At 49.9% G+C, this 27,154-nt stretch overlaps 2 protein-coding genes across 7 annotated transcripts in view; both read right to left on the bottom strand.

The window, feature by feature from the left end:
* Positions 1-40: 40 nt before the first annotated feature.
* KLC2 (kinesin light chain 2) lies at positions 41-15,075 on the bottom strand. Its single transcript, XM_083374720.1, has 16 exons — positions 14,997-15,075; positions 11,126-11,395; positions 10,594-10,824; positions 9,578-9,650; positions 8,018-8,240; positions 7,314-7,401; positions 6,591-6,692; positions 6,266-6,439; positions 5,407-5,506; positions 4,795-4,844; positions 4,602-4,672; positions 3,945-4,053; positions 2,695-2,844; positions 1,679-1,803; positions 1,072-1,132; positions 41-290 (listed from the first exon to the last, which is right to left on the bottom strand). Exons 2-16 carry the CDS (start codon positions 11,381-11,383, stop codon positions 210-212), a joined length of 1,896 nt encoding a protein of 631 aa, XP_083230846.1. The 5' UTR covers positions 11,384-11,395; positions 14,997-15,075; the 3' UTR covers positions 41-209.
* A 3,859-nt stretch (positions 15,076-18,934) lies between these two features.
* The window catches only part of PACS1 (phosphofurin acidic cluster sorting protein 1), a 37,561-nt gene continuing 29,341 nt past the window's right edge, over positions 18,935-27,154 (bottom strand). For 5 of the 6 annotated variants that reach the window (XM_083374364.1, XM_083374365.1, XM_083374367.1 and 2 more), the window contains exons 15-24: positions 26,660-26,766; positions 25,226-25,380; positions 24,556-24,666; positions 24,149-24,251; positions 23,313-23,355; positions 22,517-22,559; positions 21,275-21,410; positions 20,202-20,428; positions 19,937-20,050; positions 18,935-19,149 (exon numbers count right to left, since the gene is read on the bottom strand). In XM_083374364.1, the coding sequence (XP_083230490.1) occupies positions 19,037-19,149; positions 19,937-20,050; positions 20,202-20,428; positions 21,275-21,410; positions 22,517-22,559; positions 23,313-23,355; positions 24,149-24,251; positions 24,556-24,666; positions 25,226-25,380; positions 26,660-26,766 (1,152 nt within the window). In that variant the 3' untranslated portion in view covers positions 18,935-19,036. Of the gene's footprint in view, positions 19,150-19,936; positions 20,051-20,201; positions 20,429-20,479; positions 20,860-21,274; positions 21,411-22,516; positions 22,560-23,312; positions 23,356-24,148; positions 24,252-24,555; positions 24,667-25,225; positions 25,381-26,659; positions 26,767-27,154 lie in introns of those variants that run through there. The other variant, XM_083374366.1, reaches the window with a different exon arrangement.

Raw genomic sequence — 27,154 nt, 5'->3', positions numbered from 1 at the left:
TGACTCATGGACTTCAACTCCCAGAATTCCTGAGCCAACTGGCTCAGGAATTCTGGGAGTTGAAGTCCATGAGTCACAAAAGAGCCGAGGTTGCCTACCCCTGCCCTAGGTCAACAAGGATGGGGAATTCTCGGAGGATGAGGGTCCAGGCAGAAGCTCAAAGCGGTCCGGATTTCCGGCCCCCAACCCAGCCCAGGCCACGGGGGAGGTCACGCCATCAGGGACCTTCGGCGGGGCAGGTCAACGTTGCTGGCGCTTAGGCCTCGGCTGTCGCAGAGGCTGCCGGAGCCCTGGAGAGAGAAAGAGCAGAGATGGGGAGGGGGCGGGATGGCGGCTTTGCATCTGAACAGTTGGGGGGGGGTTGTCACCCCTTTCATTTCACTTCTCCTCCTTCCTTCCTTCCTTCCTTCCTTCTTCCCTTCCACTTCCTTCCATTTCTCTTCTCCTCCCTTTCTCCTTCCTTTTTCCCTCCCTTTCTTTCCACCCATTTCCTTTTTCCCCTCCTTCCTTTTTTTCCTTCCTTCCCATCCATCTTCCTTCCTCCCTTCCCACCCATTTTCTTTCCTTCCTTCTCACCCTTTTTCCTTCCTCCCTTCCCACCCATTTTTTCCTTCCTTCTCACCCTTTTCCTTCCTCCCTTCCCACCCATTTTTTCCTTCCTTCTCACCCTTTTCCTTCCTTCCTTCCCACCCATCTTCCTTCCTTCCTTCCTTCCTCCCTCCCTCCCCACCCATTTTCTTTCCTTCCTTCCCACCGTTCTTCCTTCCTTCCTTCCTCCCTCCCCACCCATTTTCCTTCCTTCCTTCCCACCCATCTTCCTTCCTTTCTTCCTCCCCCCCCTTCCCACCCCTTTTCTTTCCTTACTTCCTTCCTCCCTCCCTCCCTCTATGGAAACAAGTGAGCTCCTCTGGCCGACTGGGCGCTTCTGAAGACGGACAGGCTGCAACCTGCCAACCGCAGCCGGGCCATTGTTGGAAACCCAGTCTGGCTGCCCCCCTCCCGCCACGCCAGGTTTCCCGGAGGGGCCCAGTCCGAGGGAGAAAGTTGGGCAGCTTCCCACAGGTGAGTTACCTGGCTGGGCTCCTCTTCCACGCTCTTGTTCAAGAAGTTGAGCGAACTGGCCCTTTTCATCCTGCGGTGAAAGAAACCAGAACGGGATCCACTTTGGCTGATCAGCATTTGAGACCTGAACTCTTCTCTTTCAACCCGAACTTGGCCACTTCATTTTGGCCAGCAGCAGGACCGTTTTTCACGCTTAATTGACCGCTGCAGCATCCCCTTGGTCAGGTGATTAAAACTCAAGACAGCTTGGCAACTGGATCGTATTTATGACGGGTCGTAGTGTTCCCCGGGGTCAGGTGATCCCCTTTTGCGACCTTCCGGCAAGCGAAGTCGATGAGGGAAGCGGGATGCCCTTAACGACCGTGCTGCCAACTTAACAACCGCCTTGATTCCCTTAACAACAAGCCAGCAAGGTCGTTGGTAAACGGAAATTTGGGCCTCCATTTTGGGCCGTCCACAAATTGAGACCATCCGGATGACGTTAGAATCAAGATAGCAAAACAACCTCTCGTTCCAAACTTTAAAAAATGAAAAACCAAAGGAGATGCAGCATAAGGGTGGGTGGGTGGGAGGGTGGGCTTCCTGTTTCTCCGGATTCCCCAAAGCTGAAACTCACCCCGGATTCCTCGGCTCCTGCGGGCCGCTCCCTTGAAGCTTCTTGACCAGCATTTCGCTGCTCCGTCGCAGCGCGTCCCGCAGTTTCCCGAACGAGCCGCTACGCCGCAGAGCGCCGGAGCCCACCTGGCAGAGCAAGAGACCCCCACAGGTTGCCTCCCATCTTTCAGGCGACAAGGAAGCTGGGATGCTGCCAACGGCGACAATGGCCTTCGATGGTGCTGAGACAACGGCTCCCCAAATTCCCAGCCAGGCGGCAGAGAATTTGGCGAGCTGTAGTCCCTGCCTAGGAGCTGTGGATACGTTTTGGGGAAGAGGTCAAGGTGGGTTTCCAGATTAAGTGGTTAGTCCTATTATGCACGTGAAAGAGGCGGCTTTGGGGGTGGGTGGGTGGGGGCAACAGTTTTTTGTGTATTCTTCAATGCTAAGCCAGTATCTTTCAACCTCAGCTGCTTTAAGAGGAGTGGACGTCAGCTCCCAGAATCCCCCAGCCAGCATGCTTTGAAAGAGGTGCGGACTTCAACTCCCAGAATTCCCTAGACCAGGGGTAGGCAACCTGGGCTCTTTTATGAGTCGTGGACTTCAACTCCCAGAATTCCTGAGCCATCTGACTCAGGAATTCTGGGAGTTGAAGTCCACGAGTCATAAAAGAGCCCAGGTTGCCTACCCCTGCCCTAGGCAAGTTGCTTTGAAAGAGGTGCGGACTTCAACTCCCAGAATTCCCCAGCCAGCCACCTCTTAAAAGTTGCTGAAGTGGAGAGACTAAGTTGTCCTATGGTTCTAATCACTTGGGGCTTAACCCCGTCTACGGTTTTAGTGGCTTCTAGAACTCCAGGCCACGGTTATTTTATTTTAAGCAAACCTGGTTTGTTTTTTTCCCCCCACATTGTGTGAAGCCAGCAACCATCCCCAGACAAAACCCTCAATTCTTCATTTGCTGGATTTTCTCCTCTTCTCCTCATTTTAGAGGCATATTCTCTGTAGGTTAGGATGGCTCCACTTTTTGTTCTTCCTCACCCCGGACCACTCGGCTACGCCTTCTTCTGATTCGCTTTCGTTCTCGCCCTTCCTGGCGCCGGGAGTGCCATCTCGGCTCGGCCGCTGTTCGGCCCGGTTCCCGTCCTTGAGAAGCTCCACGATTTTGCTCTGGTTGAAGGCGTCCATGCCCTGGGAAACACGGAAAAAGGGAGGAAATAAGAATATTAATCTATGCCCAATGAAGATGGGCGTCTGCAGCGACACACGTTCTTCGGCTTATTTATTTTATTTAGTTATATTTATATACCGCCCTATTCCCTGAGGACTCAGGGCGGTTTACAGGGAATTAAAAATCCAAAATACAAAAATTAAGAACCAAATTAAAAAATATTAAATTAACCCTGTAGTCAGTTAAAAAGAACCCCAAATTAAAAATTCCTCCTCAGTCTGGGCCCGAGAGCTCGAAGAGCCAGGTCTTCAGGCCCCGGCGGAATGATCGGAGGTCGGGGGCAGTTCTCAGCTCCACCGGCAGCTGGTTCCAGAGGGCAGGCGCTCCCACCGAGAAGGCCCTATCCCTGGGTGTCACCCGCCGGCAATCTCTTACCGGCGGGACCCTGAGCAGACCCTCCCTGTGGGAGCGCACTGGGCGAAGGGCGTTTGATGACTTATGACTGAAACGGAGACCGAAATTTCTGTCGTAAATCGTGAGGGAAAGAAGGAAAAAAGAGTAGCAGAATCACAGAATGACAGAGTTGGAAGGGACCTTGGAGGTCATCTAGTCCAACCCCCTGCTCAGGCAGGAAACCCTATGCCATTTCAGACAAATGGCTGTCCAGTCTCTTCCTAAAGACTTCCAGTGTTGGAGCGTTCACCGCTTCTGGAGGCGGGTTGTTCCACTGGTTAGTTGTTCTGACTGTCAGGAAATTTCTCCTTAGTTCCAGGTTGCTTCTCTCCTTGACTAGTTTCCATCCGTTGCTTCTTGTCCTGCCTTCAGGTGCTTCGGAGAACAGCTTGACTCCCTCTTCTTTGGGGCAGCCCCTGAGATATTGGAAGGCTGCTATCATGTCCCCCCTCGTCCTTCTCTTCATTAAACTGGACATCCCCAATTCCAGCAACCGTTCCCTATTTGTTTTAGCCTCCAGTCCCCTGATCATCTGGAATGTGAGTTACTTTGGGCGGGGGGGGTCTCTGTCGTAAGTCGAGGACTGTGTGTATTGGGAGACCGGACACAACATAAAGTACGTTTTCACCCCATGGAAAGAAAGAAAGAAAGAAAGAAAGACGCTTGCCTGTTTGCGCGACTTGTGGGCACATTCTTCCAACGTCTCGGCTGCTTCCACTTTGCCCTGGCGCCGATACAGCGCCCCCAAACTCTTCAGAGTGGCATTGACGGTGAGGCTGAGGAGGGGAAGGGGGACCACAAGCAAAGCTGGGGATCACGCCGTTAAGCGAATCACACCCTGTAACTGTTTTCAAGGCGAGCCGGTCGCCGAGGGCCCAGATTGTACGCCCACGGCAATGACCACTTGTGGGTCACCTTCTTTTTCCCCAGCGCTGGGTTAACGTCGTGGCTAAAACAAATCGCCCTTAAACCTGGCCACTTTTAAGATTTCTGGATTCCCAGAATTCCCCAGCCAGCCTTAAGACACAGCTCTAGATCAGGGGGTTCCCCAAACTCGGCCACTTTAAGACTTGTGAACTTCCAACTCCCAAAATTCTCCAGCCATCCGATTCTGGGAGTTGAAGTCCACCAGCTTTAAAGTGGCCACGTTTGCTGGCTGAGGAATTCTGGGAGTTGAAGTCCACCAGTCTTAAAGGGTGCCACGTTTGCTGGCTGAGGAATTCTGGGAGTTGAAGTCCACCAGCCTTAAAGGGGCCACGTCTGGAGCAGCAAATTCTCTCCCGTCCGATTAAACGGCCAGCTTTCCTCACCGATGGCCTCTTACCTGTCCATCTTACAGGCCTTGTACCAGCTGCCGTATTCTCTGTAAGGCGCGCTGTTTTCTCGGTACTTGTCCTGAAAACAAGATTTTAAAAAAAAATAAATAAAGGGAAGGAATCGGGTTGATTTGGACACAGTCCCTATATCCCGGGCAAAAACAATTTAGCCTTTGAATCTCTGCCAAGCCACCGAAATACCTTACATTCTTCTCGTTCTTCGGCATGCATCCAAATGGGTTTATTGTCACCTGCAAAGAAATGGAAGAAATTGCTTAGAAAATTCGAGGCACCGACAGTGTGGCAGTTCAGCTGCGCAACTGGCCTGCATCTTGGATATTGTTTGACTTTAGAATAGAATAGAATAATAATAGAATACAGAATAGAATAGAATAGAATAGAATAGAATAGAATACAGAATAGAAAATACAGAATAGAAAATACAGAATAGAATAATAATAGAATAGAATAGAATAGAATAGAATAAGAATAGGAATAGAGAATAGAATAGAATAGAATACAGAATAGAATAGAAATACAGAATAGAATAGAATAGAATAATAGAATAGAACAGAATAGAATAGAATACAATAGAAAATACAGAATAGAATAGAATAATAATAGAATAGAACAGAATAGAATAGAATAGAATAGAATAGAATAGAATAATAATAGGAATAGAATAGAATAGAATAGAATAGAATAGAATAGAATAGAATAGAATAGAATAGAATAGAATAGAAGTCCTGCCGTCTTTCCGAAAGCTCCCCCCCCCAAAAAAAATATGATGGGAAGATTCGCCCCCGGACTCACCGTTGACCGATCCAAATTCCCTTTCGTGTGCCTGGGTCAGGATCTCCTTGTAGAGAGCCTCGGCTTCCTTGTACTTCCCTTGCTTGATATAAGAAGAGGCCTGCGAGGGACAGAAATCCAGAGGTCAGAGGGAAAACAAGCCAGGTTTCTGGGACCGTTTCAACCAACTTGGTTTGTCTAGCTTTTTTTTTCCGGAGGCGGGGGAGGGGCTGCCTCTTTCCCCAAAAAACCAACTTTTGCCAATTTGCAGGTCGGTTTTCCGAAGGTCACGTCACAAGAGGAGAGAGCGATGGGGAGGGAGGAGGAGGAAAGTGAAAAAACAAAACAAAACAAGATGACGATGATGATAACCTGGAATTAAGGAGAAACTTCCTGACGGTGAGAACAATCAACCAGTGGAACAACCTGCCTCCAGAGGTGGTGAATGCTCCAACACTGGAAGTTTTTAAGAGGAGACTGGACAGCCATTTGCCCGAGATGGTGTAGGGTTTCCTGCCTGAGCAGGCGGTTGGACTAGATGACCTCCCAAGGTCCCTTCCAACATTGTTGTTGTTGTTATTATTATTAACCATTTGTCTCAAATGGCATAGGGTTTCCTGCCTGGGCAGGGGGTTGGACTGGATGACCTCCAAGGTCCCTTCCAACTCCTCCTCCTCCTCCTCCTCCTCCTCCTCCTCCTCTTCTTCTTCTTCTTCTTTTTCTTCTTCTTCTTCTCCCCCCTCCTCCTCCTATTCTTCTTCTTCTTCTTCTTCTTCTTCTTCTTCTTCTTCTTCTTCTTCTTCTTCTTCTTCTTCTTCTTCTTCTTCTTCTTCTTCTCCTCATCAACATCAACAACAACAACAATAAAGGCCCAACTCACCAGGTTGTTCTTGGTCTTGGCTACGTTTGGATTGTCGGGGCCCAGGCGCGATTCGTAGATCTCTAGGGCCCGCTGATAATAGTACTGGACCTCCTCATACTTCCCCTGGTTTTGGCAAAGGAGGGCCAGGTTGTTGAGCTGCTTGGCTACGTCCGGGTGGTATTTTCCGAGCACCTGGATGGAGGAAGAGGCAGCAACGTTCAAACGTTTTAAACAAGGACACACGGACACACACGGGGACACACACACACACACACACACACACACACACACACACACACACCAAGGCCTGTCCCTTGAACCACCCAAAATTTGTTTCCCATACCTTCTCGCGAATCTCCAGGGCTCTCTTGCACAAAGGTTCGGCCTCTTTATATTTCCCTCGTTTCCCGTACAGGACGGCCAAGTTGTTGAGCGTAGCAGCCACCTGTGGGAAAGGGGAGAAGCTAAAGGCTCTTCAGACTGGGCCCTTTCATGACCTGCGGACTTCAACTTCAAAGAAAGAGGGAGGGAAGGAAAGAAGGGAGGGAGGGAGGAAGGAAGAGGGAGGACAGAAATGGGAAGGAATAAAAGGAGGAAAGAAATGGGAATGAGGGAAGGAAGGTAGGAAGGAAGGTAGGAAGGAAGTGAGAAAGAGAAAGAAAGAAAGGAAAGGAAGGAAGGAAGGAAGGAAATAGGAAGGAATAAAGGAAGGAAAGAAATGGGAATGAGGGAAGGAAGGTAGGAAGGAAGGAAGGAAGGAAGTGAGAAAGAGAAAGAAAGAAAGGAAAGGATGGAAGGAAGGGGGAGGAAGGAAATAGGAAGGAATAAAGGAAGGAAAGAAATGGGAATGAGGGAAGGAAGGTAGGAAGGGAGAAAGAGAAAGAAAGAAATGGAAGGAAGGAGGGAGGGAGGGACAGAGGGAAGGTGGGAGTAAGGAAGGGGAAGGGAAGGGAGAAAGTGAAGAAGGGAATGGAGAGGAAAAGGAATGTATAAAATCAATGGAAGATTACGCAGTCTTTAAATCCTTCAATCAGAGCCGAGAGGGGCGGCCCCCGCCTGCACTTACAGCTGGGTGGTCTTTTCCCAGGGTCTTTTCCCGGATAGCCAAAGCATCATTGAGGAGGTGGGCAGCCTCCTTGTATTTATTTTGGTCTCTGGTGAGAAGGAAAAAAAAAACACCAGATTACTTTCTCAGATTCCAGTACCGAAGCAGGGCAGCATTTACAAAGCGGGCCCCTGCCAGACCGCTGGGGGAAAAAACTCTCCTGCCCAGCTCTGAATGCTGCCTTCAAATCCACAATCAATTAGTCGGGAGAAGATTTGCCTGAGAAGCTAGATTTCTCCATGCAAGGCATTCTTTGTGCTGCTTACGTTTCAGGGCAGGGAAGCAGTCAAAGTGGCAGCCAATGACTGGAGCTTAGAGCAGGACCAAAATAGTCCTCCAAGCTTAGCAGATAAAAAGCAGGGCTCTCCAAACATGGCACCTTTTAAGACTTGCGGACTTCAACTCCCAGAATTCCCCAGCCATTCTGGAAGTTGAAGTCCACAAGTCTTAAAAGTTGCCCCGTTTTCTGGCTGGGGAATTTTGGGAGTTGAAGTCCACAAGTCTTAAAAGTTGCTCCGTTTTCTGGCTGGGGAATTTTGGGAGTTGAAGTCCACAAATCTTAAAAGTTGCCCAGTTTGGAGAGCCCTGGGTTAAAGTAAAAGCAGGGCCGTTTTGTGACACACACACACACACACACACACAAGCACCGCCACTGAGTACCACACCTGTACACCAGTGCAAGGATATTCAGCATAGTGGCCACATCGGGGTGATCGTGACCCGATGTTTTCTCCAGGTCCTCCAGAGCCTGCTTGCAGAGCGGGACGGCCACTTCGTAGCGCCCCTGGGAAGCGTACTGGATCACCAGATTGTGCAAGGTCCGTAGACGGGCCGGGATCTCGTAGCCCCCCTGCTGGGCTGCTGACTCTCCGCTGCGGTGAGTTTGCCCTGCGGAGACAGACCTGCCCAATCAGCTGGAAAGAGCCTGTGAGGGTATTCCCCGGAGGAATAAAGGCAGTCCTCGGCTTGCAACAGCACAAAATAATAGAATGATACAGTGGGAAGGGACCTCGGAGGTCTTCTAGTCCAGCCCCCTGCTCAAGTAGAATTAAGAACAGAATAACAACAGAGATGGGAGGGACCTCGGAGGTCTTCTAGTCCAGCCCCCTGCTCAAGTAGAATTAAGAACAGAATAACAGAGATGGGAGGGACCTTGGAGGTCTTCTAGTCCAGCCCCCTGCTGAAGTAGAACAAGAACAGAATAATAACAGAGATGGGAGGGACCTCGGAGGTCTTCTAGTCCAGCCCCCTGCTCAAGTAGAATTAAGAACAGAATAATAACAGAGATGGGAGGGACCGTGGAGGTCTTCTAGTCCAGCCCCCTGCTGAAGTAGAACAAGAACAGAATGACAGAGATGGGAGGGACCTCGGAGGTCTTCTAGTCCAGCCCCCTGCTCAAGTAGAATTAAGAACAGAATATCAGAGATGGGAGGGACCTCGGAGGTCTTCTAGTCCAGCCCCCTGCTGAAGTAGAATAAGAACAGAATAACAGAGATGGAAGGGACCTCGGAGGTCTTCTAGTCCAGCCCCCTGCTCAAGTAGAAACAGAACAGAATAATAACAGAGATGGGAGGGACCTTGGAGGTCTTCTAGTCCAGCCCCCTGCTCAAGTAGAATTAAGAACAGAATAATAACAGAGATGGGAGGGACCTTGGAGGTCTTCTAGTCCAGCCCCCTGCTCAAGCAGAATTAAGAACAGAATAATTACAGAGATGGGAGGGACCTCGGAGGTCTTCTAGTCCAGCCCCCTGCTGAAGTAGAACAAGAACAGAATAATAACAGAGATGGGAGGGACCTCGGAGGTCTTCTAGTCCAGCCCCCTGCTCAAGTAGAATTAAGAACAGAATAACAGAGATGGGAGGGACCTTGGAGGTCTTCTAGTCCAGCCCCCTGCTCAAGTAGAATTAAGAACAGAATAATAACAGAGATGGGAGGGACCTCGGAGGTCTTCTAGTCCAGCCCCCTGCTCAAGTAGAATTAAGAACAGAATAATAACAGAGATGGGAGGGACCGTGGAGGTCTTCTAGTCCAGCCCCCTGCTCAAGTAGAATTAAGAACAGAATAATAACAGAGATGGGAGGGACCGTGGAGGTCTTCTAGTCCAGCCCCCTGCTCAAGTAGAAGAACAGAATAATAACAGATTGGAAGGGACCTCGGAGGTCCTACAACTTAACAATGACACCATGCACTGCTTAAGAACGAATTTAGAACCTTCCAGAGCTTACCTGGGCCCTGGTCATCGTCGTTAGGAAACAGATCGTCCAGCGTGTCTTTTGCTGCCTCCCCGTTTTTCTCATCCTGGGCAAAAAAAAAAAAAAAGGAAGCAATCAAAACCTGACATTTGCTTTCACGGGCGCTGGGGAAAAGACGGCCCTCCTCCTTCCCCTCTCAGAATGCTGGAGTTGGAAGGGACCTTAGAGGTCATCTAGTTCAACCCCCTGCTCGAGCAGGAAACGCTACCCTATTTCAGACAAGTGGTTGTCCAGTCTCTTCTTGAGAGCCTCCAGTGATGGAGGAGGGAGGGAGGAGGAAGAAAGGAAGGAGAAAGAGGGAGGGAGGAAGAAAGGAAGGAGAAAGAGGGAGGGAAGGAAGGAAAGAGAAAGGGAAGGGAGGGGGGAGGAAGAAAGGAAGGAGAAAGGAAGGAAAAAGAGGGAGGGAGGGAAGGAAGGAAAGCGAAAGAGGGGAGGGAGGAAGAAAGGAAGGAGAAAGAGGGGAGGGAAGGAAGGAAGGAAAGAGAAAGGGAAGGGAGGGGGGAGGAAGAAAGGAAGGAGAAAGAAAGGAAGGAAAAAGAGGGAGGAAGAAAAGGAAGAATAGCAGAATTAACAGAGTTGGAAGGTACCTCAGAGGTCATCTAGTCCAACCCCAGCTCAAGCAGGAGAGCTATACCATTATGGACAAACGGGTGACTAGTTCCCTTCTTGAAAACCTCCAATATCGGAGCGCCCACAACTTCTGGTGGCAAGCGGTTCCTCTGGCTAATCGTCCTGCTTCTCTCCTTCCTTAGTTTCCATCCGTCGCTTCTTCTCCTACCTTCAGGTGCTTTGGAGAGGAGGTCGACCCCCCCCCACCCCCCCCTTCTTCTCTAGGGCAGTCCCTCAAATATCAGAAAGCTGCTATCCTATTTGGCTCCGGGACCCGGGTTCGAAGGCTCCCCTAACCCAGCAGGGAGAGACCACCTCCTCTAAAGAGGGAGAACGAAAGATTAAAAAAAAGGGGTGGGGGGCGAAAAGACACCACCAACCGACGGGGAGGCGTCCTCGTCAAACTTTTTAATCTGGTTCATGAACTCCAGATGTTTCTTCTCCTCTTCCAGCTGGGCCACCGACTGCTCGCTCTTCTGCAGCTTCTGCTGGGTGGCGGCCAGCTCGTCCCGCAGCCACTGGTTCTCCTGCAGCAGGCGCCGCACCTGCGCCCGGAGCTTCTGCTTCTCTGACTCCACCGCGCTCAGGTGGCTGGAGAGGGCGATGATCACCTGGCGGCCGGGGAGAAGAAGGAGGAAAAAATAAAAGAAAGAAAGAAATAAGGCGGACTTGTCGGCCTAGATCAGGGGTAGGCAACCTTGGCTCTTTTATGACTCGTGGACTTCAACTCCCAGAATTCCTGAGGCAGTCACGCTGAGGGAAAAGGGAGAGGTTTCCAAGCTGAGCCATGGCTGGCTCAGGAATTCTGGGAGTTGAAGTCCACGAGTCATAAAAGAGCCAAGGTTGCCTAGATCGAGGAGAGGATCCCGCCAGGATTCCCAACCACAGCTCCCCGATGGCCGCCAAGCCTACCTGGGCCTCTCCGAGGCCCAGCTCGATGGCCTCTAGGGACTTCCGCAGCAGCAGGGCCTTCTCCTGGGCCGCGCTGGTCTCGTGCGGCGGGAGCGCCGGGTCCAGGCGGCTGACGGTGCCCAGCAGCGCAGCCAGGAGAGAGTGGTGCTCGCCGCGCAGCGCCTCCAGGCCTTGCACCACCGCCTTGGTGCCCAGCACGATCTCATCCTGGCTCAGCTTCTCCAGCTTCTCCTCCCGCGGGTACAACATGGTGGCCATCGCCCAGCCTGCCTGGGGGGGGGGGGGAGAGAAGAAAGGAGCAGGGGGGGGTTGGAAAGCAGCAGCTGGGCAAAAGGTTTGCGTTGTGTGTGTGTGTTTGTGTGTGTCTTTCCTCCTCCCCTCGTTTTCCTTCCTCCCTCCCTTTCTTCCTTCGTTCCTTCTTCTCTCCCTCTTTCTCCCTTCCTTCTTCCCTCCCTTTCTCCTTCCCTTTCTTCTTTCCTTCCTTAGTTCCTTCTTCCGTCCCTCCCTTCATCTTTCTCCCTCCTTCCCTCCCTCCCTCCTTTCCTCCCGTAGTTCCTTCTTTTAACTTTAGTTTTAATCCACAAACAGCCGTCATTTTAATTTCCCATCTTTCCCCTGCCTGTCAGAAAGGACAGCCAAACCCGACACGGACAGGCCGTCGTCACGGGCTCCCGCCTCAAAAAGCAGGCAGCCTGCTTTGCCAGCAAACCCAACCGCTCCCCAGTTCCCACAACCCAGCCGTGACCCGGGTCAGTCCTCGATTCCAAGCCGAGTCCGGATCTATATAGTCTGGGCTACTTTTAGATCACAACACAGAAGGGGATAATTCTCCACCTGTCACGCACACACACACACACACTCCAGCTTCCGTGGCATCTGGAATTACGGCTAGCATTAGCTGGGAATGTCGCTTCTCAAGCCCCCCCACCCCAATTATTTTTTTTCTCTCTCCTGTCCAGCTTTTAATGTAATTCTTGGCCTCTCCAGGAGGGGGCCGATTCCAGTCCCGGACATTACCGACGCAATGCGGCGTTGAGCGGGTCCTTCGGCCAATTCAACTGAAGTCACAACTTCCTTCTCTTCCTCCTCCTCTTCCCCCTCCCCAAATCTAAACCCCCCCACCAGCATCTCACATCTTTTCTGCAAAAATTCTCCAAGCCCCTTCCCCAAAATTTTAACAGCCTTGGCAAGGGACAGCAAACTAAATCAAACTGCGCCCCAAAGTGCTTCGTGTAGCATCTTCCCCCCCCCCCCAGCTTCCCTTTTTCATTTTTCATTTTTTTGTGGCAAAATCTAAAAAAAAGTAAAAAAAAAAATTTAAAAAATGCAACAGCTGGAAACGGAGACCCTCCGTTTCCCCCCCACCCACCCCCTCCCCAAACTCTGCAGGGATGATGGTTGGAGCCCAACTTCCAAGTATATATATGTATATATATATGTATATATATATGTGTATATATATATATATATATATATATATATATATATATATATATATATATATATGTGTATATATATATATATATATATATATATATATATATATATATATATATATATATATATATAAAGGTTTGCCTTTCACTTGCGGGGTTAGAAGGAATGGAAGCGACCGCCGGGATTTCTTTTGCCCGGCTGTTTCTTTTCTGCCCAAGAAATTTCGCTCCACCGGCTGGATGACTGCCTGGCATCATCAGGAAAATCTAGTTGTTGGGGTTTTTTTGTTTTTTTTGCTTTTCTGAAAAAGATTGCAGGAAGGAGGAAGAAGCAAAGCTATCCGCAAACACGGACAGCCGAATTTCCAAAAATAGGCCATGCCATCATGCCACTCGGATGAAGGCAATGTCAATCCAGGCGTGGTCCTTCGGGTCAATAAACCAGAATTAATCCAACCGGTTTAGAGGGCCGAATGAGGTTTGCTTGATGCGTCTTTCCAGCTCAGCAGAAAGTATTGAAAACCCACCCACCGAAAAATCTCATCGACGGGGCAAGGGAGATTATTTATCATCCCAGAAGATCTAGGAAAATAAAAAAAAAATCAGCTTCCTTTGTGATTCAGCTTTGACCCGCTTAAAATTTGTAAGATTTTTCCAAGGGGTGGAGAGGAAATATTCCTTTTTTTTTTTAAAAAAAAGCTTCTTCCTCTTTTTAACAGCTTTCCTGGTGTTTTTTAAGAGCAAAAGTTAAACCAAGCTCCTTCTCTTGGCGTTGGGGATCGCAGTTCCCATAAGGCATTGCTGCGGGGCCAGTGGCTGGGGACGATGGGCCCACGGAGAGCCTGAAGTTCCTAATTTTAATTTGGCACAGGAAGAAAAGGCTCTTAATCTACTTTTATCCCTTTCCACAATCTTATCAGATCCGGAGGGGAAGATTTGGGCAGCGTTTGTAAAACCCCTAATTTTTTTTTTTTTTGGGGGGGGGGAAAGACAATCTTTCCTTTTTGCCTCCTCCCCCTTTGCTTTTTCTCACGCTCGGTGGCTCCCTCCAATTCACACCCCCCCAAAGCAGGCCTACATGTGGGGCAAACGCAGCTGAGATGGAAAGCATGCTGTGCAAAGTCAGGAAACTGAGTCTGTGGAGCAAACCCTGGCTTGTTAGTTGCAGGCAAAGGAATTTTTTTGGGGGGGGCACGGGGAGTTGGACCCGAGGAAAAGAGCAAGCAATAAAGTCCTCCTATTATAATATATACTGTATGGGCCTTGCTTGACCCTCGAAGCATTGCTAAAATTGGAAAAGGATGGATGGATAGATAAATAAGAGAGGATAAATAGATATAAAGATAGAGATATATACAGAGATAAAAATAGAGATATATATATATATATATAGAGATAAAGATAGAGATATCTAGAGATATATAGACAGATAGAGGGAGATGGATAGAGGCTAGATAGATAGATAGATAGATAGATAGATAGATAGATAGATAGATAGATAGATAGATAGATAGATAGAGATGGAATAGATGGATGAGAGACAGAGAGAGATGAATGGATGGATGGAATAGATGGAATATAGATGGATGGATGGATGGATGGATAGATAGATGGAGGCCCTTTGTATTTGGGGGCTACAACTGGGCAAGTTCCCCTTTTTTGGGGGATCACCCCTCCTGAAGGCCAGGACTGAGGGTGCCCCCTTTTTCAATGACCCCCGGGGTTTCTGGCTGAAGGACTAGGTGACCTTTAGCCTCACTTTTAGAGATTTAAGACCCGCCCAAGAAACCCCCCCCCCAGGACCCCCATTCCTTTCTGGGAAGACTCCCCGCAGCCCCCCATCCAGCTTCACTGGTATTGGAAAGGGGGGGAAAAGCAATTTTGTCATTCTTGAGTAAGGGTCTCTTCCCTCCACCCTTTTGTCCACATCTTGGGACTAGCTAACTGGGCTTTTTTTGGGGGGGGGGCTGCCTCCCTTACCCCTCTCCCTTTTTTTCTTGCCCCCCCCCATTCCAGGTGACCCTGGAAGGTGGAGCCCACCCCCAACCTCTGCCCCACAGAAGAGGGGCTAAGAAGAGGGGGGGGCTGCCAAGAGCTGCCTACACCCCCCCCATTTTGGGCTTCTCTAAAGGGGGAGATAGCCTTTCCTAGGACCCCCCCCTCCAATTGGAGGGGGATGCCTCCACCCCCTTCCCGAGCCCCCCTTGCTTTGGGGAGAGTGGGGGGGGGTTGGGGAGGGGTCTTCCGCCCCCACCCCACTTTCTGGGACTCTCACTGACCCCCCACCCCAAAGGAAGCCCCCCTCTTTTTTAAGTGGGGGGGTTTCAGCCTGATGGGGGGGTAAAGGAAGCTTTTTCTCATTATGCGGGGGGAGATAGATGGGTGGGGAGGGAGAGGGAGAAAGAGACCCCCCCCGCCCGGCCTGGCTCTCCTACCTGCGCGCGCAGCCCTGGCTCGACCGGTGCGGCTTCCAACCGCCGCCGCTCCCTCCAGCCGGCGGCCTGCCTGCCTGCCTGCCTTCCTTTCCCGGCAGGCCTTGCGGCACCGGCGAGCGCCGCGGCCCCGCCCCCAAACAACCTCCTTAAGGGGGAGGAGAAAAAAAAGCGCGTCGGAGGACAAATAACCCTACGGCCTTGGCTCCGCCTCCTCGGCTCTTCCCTCCGGCCCCGCCCGCGCCGCTTCTTAAAGGGGAAGGCGCCGACTTTCGGGTGCTTCCCGCTTGGGTGGGAAGAGGCTCAAATTTGGCAAAAATCCATAAATACAAATATGAGGAGGGGAGGGGGGGTTGCTGCAGAAGGGGCCGCCCTCCCCCTTAAACCTTGTTCCCAGTTGGGTATTGCAGGGGGAAATATTGGGGGGGGGGGAAGCTGCCACGTCGGAGAAGGCGAGGTGCCCGATGAGGACTAGAATCTTGGCTTTAATTAGGAAAAGGAGTGCTCGCGGTTAAAAAAAAAAAAAGGATGTGCCTGATTGGCACATGGAGGGTGGTGGTGGTGGGTGTTTCCAAATCTTCCCAGGCTCAAGGTTGACTCAGCCTTCCATCCTTCCGAGGCAGGTAAAATGAGGACCCAGATTGTTGGGGGCAATTAAGCTGACTTTGTAATAATGCCGCTTGGGTGGGTGTGTGTGAAAGCCCTAATAAGCAGGCATATACATAGAATGAAGGCTACTGCTAAGCTTGTAAGCCGCCCTGAGTCTTCGGAGAAGGGCGGGATATAAATGGAATTAAAATAAATAAAAATAAAAATAAATAAACTTCTCCCACCCTTGTAAGGTCTGATTTAATTTTAATTAATTTTTATTGCTTGGCTAGTTCAGGGAGTCGATGTCCTATGGATCCGGACAGTAAGCCACTAGGATCAGCAAGAAATCCAATCAATCATTCAATCAATCACAACCCACCTCAATCAAATCAATCTCGAACCACATTGGATCAATTCAAGCACAACCCACCTCTTTCCAATCAATCAAGCAAACAAATGCCAATCAACCAATCCAATCAATCAATCACAACCCCCTCAGTCCCAAACAGCCCAACTCAAACAATCCGATCAGTCAGTCTTTGAAGCACTTTGAAGAAAGGAATCCAACTAGAGATGGGTTTTTGTTTTTTTAAAAAAACACAATTTATTTAATGAAAGAACAAAAAAAAAACCAACCCACGAGCAAGTGGTTAAGAGACAACATGAACCCCGAAGAATAAAATGCATAAAACTCATACGAACCCGGAAAAATCTGAATATGGATCGTTGGGGGGGGGCGGGAAAGAGGGGTGTAAAGTGGGGGGGGGGGATGGGGAGGAAGAAGCTTCAGGTTTGCATTCCGAACGAAGGGGAGAACCAGCAGTTACAAAAAAAAAAAGAAAAATTATATACAAAAAGTCATGTTTACGTATGTACAGTAGCCCAGATAACAGACCACGTGGAAATACCGACCGTCAAATCAAGGATGTGCAAATTCTACACAGCGTATAGGACAGGGGTAGGCAACCTTGGCTCTTTTATGACTCGTGGACTTCAACTCCCAGAATTCCTGAGCCAGCTGGCTCAGGAATTCTGGGAGTTGAAGTCCACGAGTCATAAAAGAGCCAAGGTTGCCTACCCCTGGTATAGGAGGAACACCGGCTGGTCCTTCCATGGAGTCACTGTAACAGTCATGACGGGAGGGGGGGGGGGTTGGCGTGGCGGTGAGGAAGGAAAAGGGAGGGGACGTTTTCATGGTGGGCAACCAGGAGCTAGCCGCACCCCAAAAACAGGGGTCTTTTCAGGGAGGGTCCCCGTTTGTTTTGAGCGCCTTTTGCAGAAAGAGGCCTGGTCACCGTGCTCACCTGTAGGACCAAACCCCACCTCTGACCTCCGTTCCACGGCAAAGCAGGAGAAGATCTCCAGCTTTCTCCCATTAAGATGGTCTTCTGAGGCCCCAAAGCAGTGAGTCACCTCGGGTTTTCCTCTGGAGCGGCAGGAACATTCAGAATTGTGCTTAATTATTAAGTCCTCCGCTCTAGAGGGTGGGAGGGTTGTCCCTTGGATGGCACGGATGCCTCATCGTCCCCTTGGCACTGAAAGCCCGCACTGCAGGGGTGTTCGGAGAGACAGGTAGGAAAACTCTCCACCCAAGGAGCCCAAAATCAGGGAGAGAGGGGAAAAAAAATAAATAAAAATTCAGAGCTATGAGCATTGCCGACACACCGAGACTTAAAACCAGAGGGATGAGATCTTCTCCTGAGCTGGCTGATCCCTTCAAGATTTTAAAGGGGATCTTGCTAACCGGAGTTAAAAAGTCGCCGTGGGCTGGTTGCCTTTCATTCTCAATTATTTTTCCTTTTAATCCAAAACTTGGGGACTCTCTCGTAAGGGCGGGAAGAAAAAGAAGGGGACCGTCGGAAAGATTGACAGCCAACTGCATCCTCCCTTTTGGGGGCAAAGCCCACGCGGCGTGGGGGTACTGAAACAATTTTATTTTATTGCTGATTAAACTGGGATGAAGAGGTCTGAGCTTGCCAAAAGGGCAGGGGGGGGAAAAGGGGGGGTGTAGGAAAGTTAAGATAGCATCTCTTTATCTCCTGGAATTCCAGCTTTTTAGAGGAGCGTGAAAGGGAAGATTAAAAAAAAAGGCTGGGGTGGGAAGAAACGGATCGGATCGAGGTCATGAAGACGTCTCACCGGATCGGTTCAGATTTACACCACAGAAAGAGCTCTGCTTTTAAAGCTGTAGAGCGATCTCTTTATTTTAATTTGCCGGGCTGGTACGCCACATTCTCGTTGCAAAATCCGTTTTTCTCCTTTCCAAAATCAAGGACTTTGAGCGAAGGAAATCCAACAGGCTTCGGGACTGTGGGAATCCCGCCCGGAGTTTGTTTGGGTGCTTTTTTTAAATTTATTTTTATTTTTTTGCAAATCCTCAATTGATCGTGTTTTCTTTCATTGGGGGAAAAAAAGCTCAATTGATGTTTTCTTTTGTTGAAAAAACAAAAAAAAACGGGACAGGATTGAGGCTGGGGTGCCACGGTGCAAACGGGTGCAGATATGCTGGGATGGCTGCCACGGCGAGACCACGTTTACAAGAACGGCGCAAGAGAAGGGAAGAGGTTTGGGTTGGGGTCTTCGCACTTGGCATTATGGGATGCCCCTGTGACACTCTTAAGAGACGGTGGGTTAGCAGGCCGAGCCAGAATAGGAGAAGAATCCTTCTCGTCCCACCTTCCATGGGGGTCGTCTCCACCACTTTCCGTGGTTGAAGAGTAAAGTTGCCACAATGAGGAGGGTTGGAGGTGTGGAGCTAGCCCAGGAAGAGGATGGTCCTCACAAGGAAGGAATGTTCCTCCCACTCTACCCGACCTGGTGGAGTGACGGAGAAGGGTGTCCCCTGCTAACAGCCCCCGGGCAGCTTTGCCACGTTGTGCTTCGAGAAAAGCCGGAACGACGAGTCGAAAATTTGCAAAGCACCTCCGGATTGTCAGACGGCTCAACCGGAGACTGGGACAGGAGGCGGTGAAGAAAGCAGATTCCCACGGACCACCGGTTGGGCGACAGGCTCTTTCGGAAGACTCCGGCACCGTGCCGGTGCCAAGCCAGCTCAACGAAGAGGCGTGGGGGGTGGGGTGGGGGTCCGATGGGGTGGGAGTGATCAGAAGAATCGGTTCTCGAGTGGCACAGATGAGAGGCTGGAGGCCCACGGCACGATGTGGCGGTATGCATCGTAAAAGCAGCCGACGGGGCCAGGTCCTTGGCTGGATGAAAAAAACAAACCCCTCTATTTGGGGGTTTGGACCCCTCCCCATCCCTAACCCTCCCACCCACCACCCTCCAGCAAAGCCCAATCAAGACACACGAACGCGACACGGGTGAAGTTGAGCGCAGCGCAGTCCTCAGCCGGCGGACGGTACGGATGGAACGGGGGGGGCGCCACGATGCCACGGCGGGGCGGGGGGGACCAGGAGGGGGCGGGATGGCGTCTGCCTGCCCCTCTTTTTTTTTCAGGCTGGCTTGGTGCCAAAAAGTCCCACCGGGAAGTGCTTGACGTGGGTGGGCCACTGGGCGGCCAGCTGAAAGAACTTGATGTCGCTCCATTCCACGCCATCGATGGAAACTGCGGAAACGAGGGAGGGGCGGGGCTTGGTCAGTGGGGTCAGCGGCCTTGTCTGAAACTGGACTTATATCGAGAGAACCAGCTTTGTCCGAGGGGGAGAGGGGGAGGCACTGGGCTAGAAAGCAGGAGACGGGGAATTCTAGTCTCGCCCTAGGCGTGAAAGCCGGCTGGCTGACTTTGCGCCAATCGGCAGGAGGCGGTGAGTTCTAGTCTCACCTTAGACATGAAATGCTGGCTGGCCAACTTTGCACCAATCAGCAGGAGGCGGCGAGTTCTAGTCCCGCCCTAGGCAGGAAAGCCGGCTGGCCGACTTTGCACCAATCAGCAGGAGGCGGTGAGTTCTAGTCTCGCCTTAGACATGAAAAGCTGGCTGGCCGACTTTGCACCAATCAGCAGGAGGCGGTGAGTTCTAGTCACGCCCTAGGCAGGAAAGCCGGCTGGCCGACTTTGCACCAATCAGCAGGAGGCGGTGAGTTCTAGTCCCGCCTTAGACAGGAAAGCCGGCCGGGTGGCTTTGGATTAATCACTGGGAGGTGATGGGTTCTAATTCCACCCTAGGCCTGAAAACCGGCTGGCCGACTTTGGGCCTTTCTCAGACCAGCCCATTTCACAGGGCTGCTGTGGGTAAAGAGGAGAGGAGGAAGAGGAAGAGGGATGTTCACTGCCTCAAGTGCTCCTTGCTCTGCTCTAGGTCTCCTCCGCCTGGAAACCCTTCTCCAGGGGGACTCTCACGAGTCCCACTCTTCCCCCCACCCACCCCCAAAAAGCCCCCCCCCGCGGGCCTTACCTTTTAACATGGTCTGCTGCTGTTTGGCCGAGCAGATCAGCCGGCTGATGCCGTCAATCATTTGACTCTTGGAATCGATCTCTTTGGGTTTCTTGCTCAGGAAGATGGTGGGCACTAGAAGGAGAAAGAGGAGACAGCCCCCCGCCCCAGTTGGGGAAAAACTCGGTCCGGCTGGAAAGCAAGGGAGGAGGTGGTGGCTCCTCTGGACCCAGGGCCGCATGAGGCTAGTCCTCAAGGAGCCTGGGCTGGAGAGAGCTTTCCTTACCCTTCTTATTCTTCTCCTTGGTGACCACGGTCATGGCCATGGTGCCCGGCGGCTGGGTCTCCCCGCTGTTGGGCAGCCGGGAGACTTGGACGGAGCGGAAGACGCTCTTCAGGGTGTTCTTGGAGCTGCTGTCCTTCTTCTCCCCTTCCTTCTTCTTCTCCGCCGCTTGAGCCAGCCAGTAATCCACCTGCAGGCCAATCACATCGCTGTAAGGGCTGCTGGGAGACCTGGGATCCGGAAGGAGGAGAAGAAGAAGAAGGAAGAAAGAAGCGGGGCGGGTGAGTCGATCCGGCACCGCCAGGCGCGGGCCCCCGCCTCCCTCGGTAAAAAAAACACAAAAACACCCCGACATCAAGCCGGGAGGAACCTTCTCACGAGCGGAAGAGAAATGGAGGAGGAAGCCTCGAGCCGGGGGGGTGGGATGGAAACCTCCAGGACCCCCAAGGAGGGCCAAGCCTGGGAGTACGGCCAACTTGAGGGTGACTTCCTGCCGGGAACAGGAAGCTGCTCGCCAAGCGTTCACGGGGACGGCACTGACCTTGGGAGGTGGGGGGATAGGATGCTGCCTAAGGAAGGATCAGATAAGAGGGAGCCTAGCCCACAGCTGTATAACGGGCAGAGAAAGAGATTCACAAAGGAACCGCCGTAACTTCTCAGGCTGGAAAAGAGACAGCGGGAGATGTGTGCGTTCAGACGTGCGAGGTTGGCTTGGCAAGAAAGTTAAGAGCTTCAGCCTGTCTGCTCGGGGGGTGTGTGTGTGTGCCTGCCCCGCCGTCAACTTTACGGGCGGTCCCCGACTTACGACTTGCAACCAATGATCAGCTTGCTGGTACGCTGTGGACCGCTGCCGGTCTACGGTTTGCGGGTTAAGGGGACCCCTGACTTAGGGGGGCTTTTTTTTTAATATCCAACCTAGACTACCGGGGGAGATCTATGGGGCAGCACAGGAAGGTTGATCCCTGCTCTGCAGCTGGGGGCGTGTTTGTGTGTGTGTGTGTGTGTGTGTGTGTCTTTCACAGAGACCCGGAGAAAAGAACATCACCACGCCGAAAGCTTTGTGTCTCCATACTTACCCCACCACAGCCAAGCCGCTGGTCATTGAGGGGGAGGACGGGGGAGTGGCAGAGACGTCCTTGGCTAGGCCCGAGGTTGAAGGTGGGGAGGTGGAGGGGACGGCGAGGCTGATGACGGGAGAATCGTCCCCCTCGCCTGCAAAGGAAGGGAGGGATGAAGACACTGTCCCAGGGATGCTGGGGGCGGGAGGGGTGGGACAAGATTCCCTGCCATTCTCAGGCATCTCAGCTTGGAAGGGGATGTGGACTTCAATTCCCAGAATTCCACAGCTGACACCAGCCGTCTTTATACCCCAGAAAGCGTAAAATGCCATAAAGGTCTCTTGTTTCCCGCTTTCCCCCCCCCCCCCCCTTTAGCAAGACGGGCCAGCTTGTTTGCTAGGAAACAACGGACGTCATCGTCGCGAGAAAAGGGAGATTGAGGAAGCCAAGGATATTTGGATACAAGGGGCGCTTGGGGGAGGACAGTCTTGTAAAAATAAAAAGGCAGGATAAAAACTTAAAAAGTAATAAAAAAAATAGAGGACAGAGAAATGGAACAGAATAGGAAAAAATGGAATGGAATGGAATGGAACAGAAATACAGAATAAGAATAAGAATAGAACAGAACAGAATAGAAAGAGAAAGAGAAAATATAGAATAGAATAGAATAGAATAGAATAGAATAGAATAGAATAGAATAGAATAGAATAGAATAGAATAGAATAGAATAGAATAGAATAAACAATAGAGAATAGAATATAATATAGAATAGAATAAATAGAGAATAGAATAGAATAGAATATAATATAGAATAGAATAAATAGAGAATAGAATAGAATATAATATAGAATAGAATAAATAGAGAATAGAATATAGAATAGAATAAATAGAGAATAGAATAGAAATAAGGAACAGAACAGAAGAATAGAATAGAATAGAATAGAATAGAATAGAATAGAATAGAATAGAATAGAATAGAATAGAATAGAATGAGAAAATATGGAATGGAATGCAATGGAATGGAATGGAATAGAATAGAACAGAAAGAGAAAGAGAAAATATGGAATGGAATTGAATAGAATTAGAATAGAATAGAATGAGAAAAAAAGAGAAACAGAAAGAGAAAGAGAAAAAATGGAATGGAATGGAATAGAACAGAACAGAACGGAACAGAACAGAACAGAATAGAATAAGGAATAGACTAACTAGACTAGACTGGAATAGAACAGATGGGAAGGGAAGGGAATTCAAATAAAATACCTGCTGCTGCGGGTGAATCTTCAATAAGCCCCACCTTAACCACCTGGGGGAGGAGAAGAGAAAGCAGAGATTGTGAATCCTTCCCAGAGCAAATGTCTGGTCCTCCGTTGCTCCAAGGGACCATTTAGTGCAGTTCTGTTTTATCACTCCAACCTTCCGCTCCCCCGGGCAAACCACAAGCTTGGGAAAAGCGCACGTTCACCGTGCAAGCGACAGGGGGGAAACAGCCCCTATCCTTGTGGACTTATTAAAATTAAAAAAAAATTATTGCAAAGCTTCCGGAAAGCCCCTGGGACTTGAGCGCTGCAGAGCCCTCAGCGCCAGAAATGTTAGATCGATTTTATCTTTTTTTTTTTAATTATGTATAGCTCTTCGGTTATTCTTCTTACGGCATCAACTGCGGCTGAGGCTTTTGGAAAAAGCCTGACCTTGGCTGGACTCCGATGCTTTATGCATTCATCGATCCAATGGCTATAAATAACAATGAATAAGGAAAGGGCCAGTTTGCTATAGCGGTGAAGGTGGCGGCCGAGAAACCAGGAGACGGTGAGTTCTAGTCCGGCTGGGTGATTATGGGGTCAATTTCCCCTCTCTGCCTCATCCAACCTTGCCGGTTTTTTGTTGTGGGGAAAAACAGGAGGAGGAAGGAAGATTAAATAAATCTGGCAGCTTGAATTAATTAAGGAACGAATCCATCCATCCATCCATCCATCCATCCATCCATAAATCCCATAAAATAAAAGTTTGCTCATCAACCGAGGACTTCCTGCAGCCAAGGACGATAAGATTTTCTTACCCCGATGAAAGGGATAAACTTCTGATAGGAGTCTTCATCTTGGCTGCAAACAAAGGGAGGGGGAAAAAAAATCATGAAAAAGTCATGGCCTGGATGAGGCACTCTGGGAGTTGAAGTCCACAAGTCGTCGAAGGGCCAAGTTGGAAAAGCCCCAAGTTTCCAGGAGTTTGTTTGTTTGTTTATTTATTTATTTATTATTTTGACTTATATACCGCCCTATTCCCGTAGGACTCAGGGCGGTTTACAGGGCAATTAAAATCATACCATACAAAAGTTAAAAAAAAATTAAAACAATTAATTAAATTTAAAGCCCAAATTTTTAAAAAAGTTAAAACATTAAAACCCAATGAAAACCCCTCGGTCTAGGCCCGACAGCTCAAAGAGCCAAGTTTTCAGGTCCCGGCGGAATGAGCGGAGGTCGGAGGCAGTCCTAAGTTCCATCGGAAGTTGGTTCCAAAGGGCAGGCGCCCCCACAGAGAAGGCCCTCTCTCTGGGAGTCACCCGCCGGCAATCCATTACCAGCGGTACCCTCAGAAGGCCCTCCCTGTGGGAGTGCACAGGACGATGGGGAGTTGATGCCGGCAGCAGGTGTTCCCTCAGATAATCCGGACCCAAGCCATGTAGGGCTTTATAGGTCATCACCAGCACCTTGATCACCAGCGAGCGATTGCAGAGCGCGGCCGGCTCAATAGCGTGGAACGATCTGATTGACCGACTTGGCAAACCGGTCCCGGTTGCTCCCCTTTATTTATTTATTTATTCATTCATTCATACCCCGTATTGAAACCAGCCTCTTGGTTGCCGGAATCGTCCCGAAGCTTTGATGGGGAACTCACAATTTGTGTTTGCAGGTCAGCATGGCCTCCGCCACAGGCAGCTGGTGAGTGACGTTGGCTCCGTTCACGTACTGGGTGATCCGGCCCACCACATCCAGGGGCTCTGGGGAAGAAGCAACCCCAAAGAACGGGTCAGGCTGATGGAAGAGGAAACCTGGAGCCTCTATTTCCCTTTCCGGGCTCCCAGCTCACTGCAAAGGTTGATGGGACAGGAAGTAGCGAGGGGGAAATCCCAGAAGAGTAAGAGGCAACTCATCCTGGACTCAGGGAGGCAACCAAATCATTTTGGGGGGGGGGGGGGCTAGGCTGAATTTGACTCAAATGTTCCCAGAACAAGAATCCAAGTGGGGAGAGACTGGAGCAAAAGGGATGAAAAAGAGATTTCGGCAAAGAGAAGCTCATCTTACCTATTGCAGGTGGTTCAGCTTTGCTGAAGAGGTCACGCCAAGAGGTGTCTAAAAACATATTGCTGTATCTGCTGTCCACGGAGCCCATGTATTTAGCGACCGGGTGAGATCCTGGCGGAGAAACGCAAGGATGTTTTATCAGCGAAAGGGTAAGCAGAGATGGAGAAAAACAAGAAAATTGCAAAGGGTATTTCTTGATCGAAAAAAATTATTCCTTGATCAAAGCGGAGAGCTGAAGCCAAATGCACATTTGGCATTCAGTCCTCGTTTTGCGACCACCTGGTTGAGCAACGGTTCGCCGTTACGGCAGGGATGACAGAGTCATTTTTGCCACCGAGCCTTGCATTTTATGACCTTCGCGGGTCTGCAAAGCAAAGGAAAACTCGACTTGGATTGTAAGTGCAACTGCTTTGCTGAACGGCCAAGCTGCTGGTCCCCACTGTGGTCAGTAAGTGAGGACTACCTGCAATCGGAGAAAAGTCAGGGAAATTTTCTGATTTGGGGCCAACGGAACCATCTCCTCTCGTTGACAGTACTTGTTTTTGAATGATCGGCTGCCTCGGAGAAGCGACAGATCCAAGACGCAGCCCAGAGCGAATTTTTTTTTGTAATCACCCTGTTCTCCAACCCTGATCTTAGCAGCAGCCGCCGGCCGTGATTACGTTAGTACCTAGAGGGATGATGAGGAACCTCATGTGGTTCAGCCAATCCGACGTCTTGTTTGCCAGCTGCTTCACGAAAAACCTCAAAATGGCGCTGAGATAGCTTTGGCCCCCGACCGATACCACCTTCACCGGACGCGGCATGGAGGAATTACAATTGCAACTGGAGAGAGAAAGAAACGGAAAAAAAAGTGTGTGTGTGTGTGTCAGGAGACTGGGTGCCTGGCTTGGCTTCTGGGGAGCTTCACAAGTGCTGGCGGGCTCTTGATTTAAAGACCCTCCTGTATGGGGGGAACGCAACGTGCATCGGCGTGTGTGCCGCTTTGAGACACAGTTGTCTTTTTGTATATTTAGGGTCACAATGGAGAGGCAGGAACCCCCTCCCCTCTTTGAAGTGGGAGAAACTGGGGGTCCATGTCGCCTAATAAGCCACTTCCTGGTTCACTTATTCAACGCAGATTCGTCAAAACATCCAGGAGGGGGCGTCTTAAGCAGATAACCATGAGGAATGGCCACTAGAGGGCGCTCCGGAGCTGGGAAAAGGTACCCAAATCCCAAGGTTGGCTGCATCTTAGTGGATCTGCAAACCTGGCATCAAAACAAATAATTTGAGGGAGTCCTTGAATTATAGATGTTGGTTTAGCGGCGATGGATGGATGGATGGATGGATGGATAAGAGAGAGAGAGAATGATAGATTATATGGAAGATAATTAGATAGAAAGATAATTATAGAAACATGGATAGAGATAATTAGCTATATAGTAATACGGAGGTGTACGTAGAGATAATTGGATGTAAGAGATAGACGATAGAAAACAGGATATAGATTAGAGCACGGATAATTAGAGACCAGAGATAATCACAAATAGAAATATGGATAGAGAGATATAGAGGTAACTACAGTACATTCATACATACTGTATATAGAGGTAATTTGATGTAATGATAGATAGATAGATAGATAGATAGATAGATAGATAGATAGATAGATAGATAGATAGATAGATAGATAGATAGATTATAGATGATAGATAATGATAGAGATGTTGGATAGATATAGATGATAGAGAGATGATAGATAGATAGATAGATAGATAGATAGATAGATAGATAGATAGATAGATAGATAGATAATGATAGAAAGAGACGTTGGATATAGATGATAGAAAGATGATATAGATAGACAGATAGATAGATAGATAGATAGATAGATAGATAGATAGATAGATAGACAGACAGACAGACAAAGATTAGACAGACAGATGGAGGGATCTGAGGTCCAACCTCTCTTTGCAAGAGAGAGAACCTTCAATAGAGGCCAGGATGTTATCTGCAATCAACTATTCTTCTAAAAATTACAGTCACCAGGATCTAACTTTCTTGCTTCTCCCCCACCCCCACCCCTTGAGAGAGGCACAAAATCCAGGCAAACGAAACTCACTATCTCTGGATTCTGGTGAGGAGCGCAGAGAGGACGGCTTGCACTTCCACGGTGGAGCAGGTACAAACCACGGGTTTCTTCTGATCCTGCAGGAGATCGGCGACGTACTAGAAATAAAAGCAAGGATGCAGTCAGGCCAGGCCAGGGATGTGGCTTTTGGCTGGTACAGCGGTGGGGGCTAAATCTCTTCCTGATGGTTAATCAATAAAGGAGAATATTTGTGGCATGGGGTTGAAATGAGGTGGGGGGGGAGGTCCTTGCCTCTCTCCGAGTTTGGTGATTTTCTTGCAGACGTTTCAGGACCCAACTAGGAAACATCTTGGGTGACAGAAGGTTTGCAGAGGGGAGAAGCAAGGAGAGGAGGAGGGAGGAGGAAGACTGCGGGGTCCTTGGTGCTCTCTGAGCTTGGTGACTTTCTTGCAGACGTTTCATGACCCAGCTAGGCAACATCATCAGTGTACAAGGGGGGGGGAGGAGGAGGAGGAGGAGGAGGAG

This window comes from Vipera ursinii, assembly GCF_947247035.1.
Source record: "Vipera ursinii genome assembly, chromosome: 15".
Classification (NCBI taxonomy): Eukaryota; Metazoa; Chordata; class Lepidosauria; order Squamata; family Viperidae; genus Vipera; species Vipera ursinii.
The sequence above is the reverse complement of the archived record's forward strand: the minus strand, read 5'-3'. Positions and strand labels throughout refer to the sequence as shown.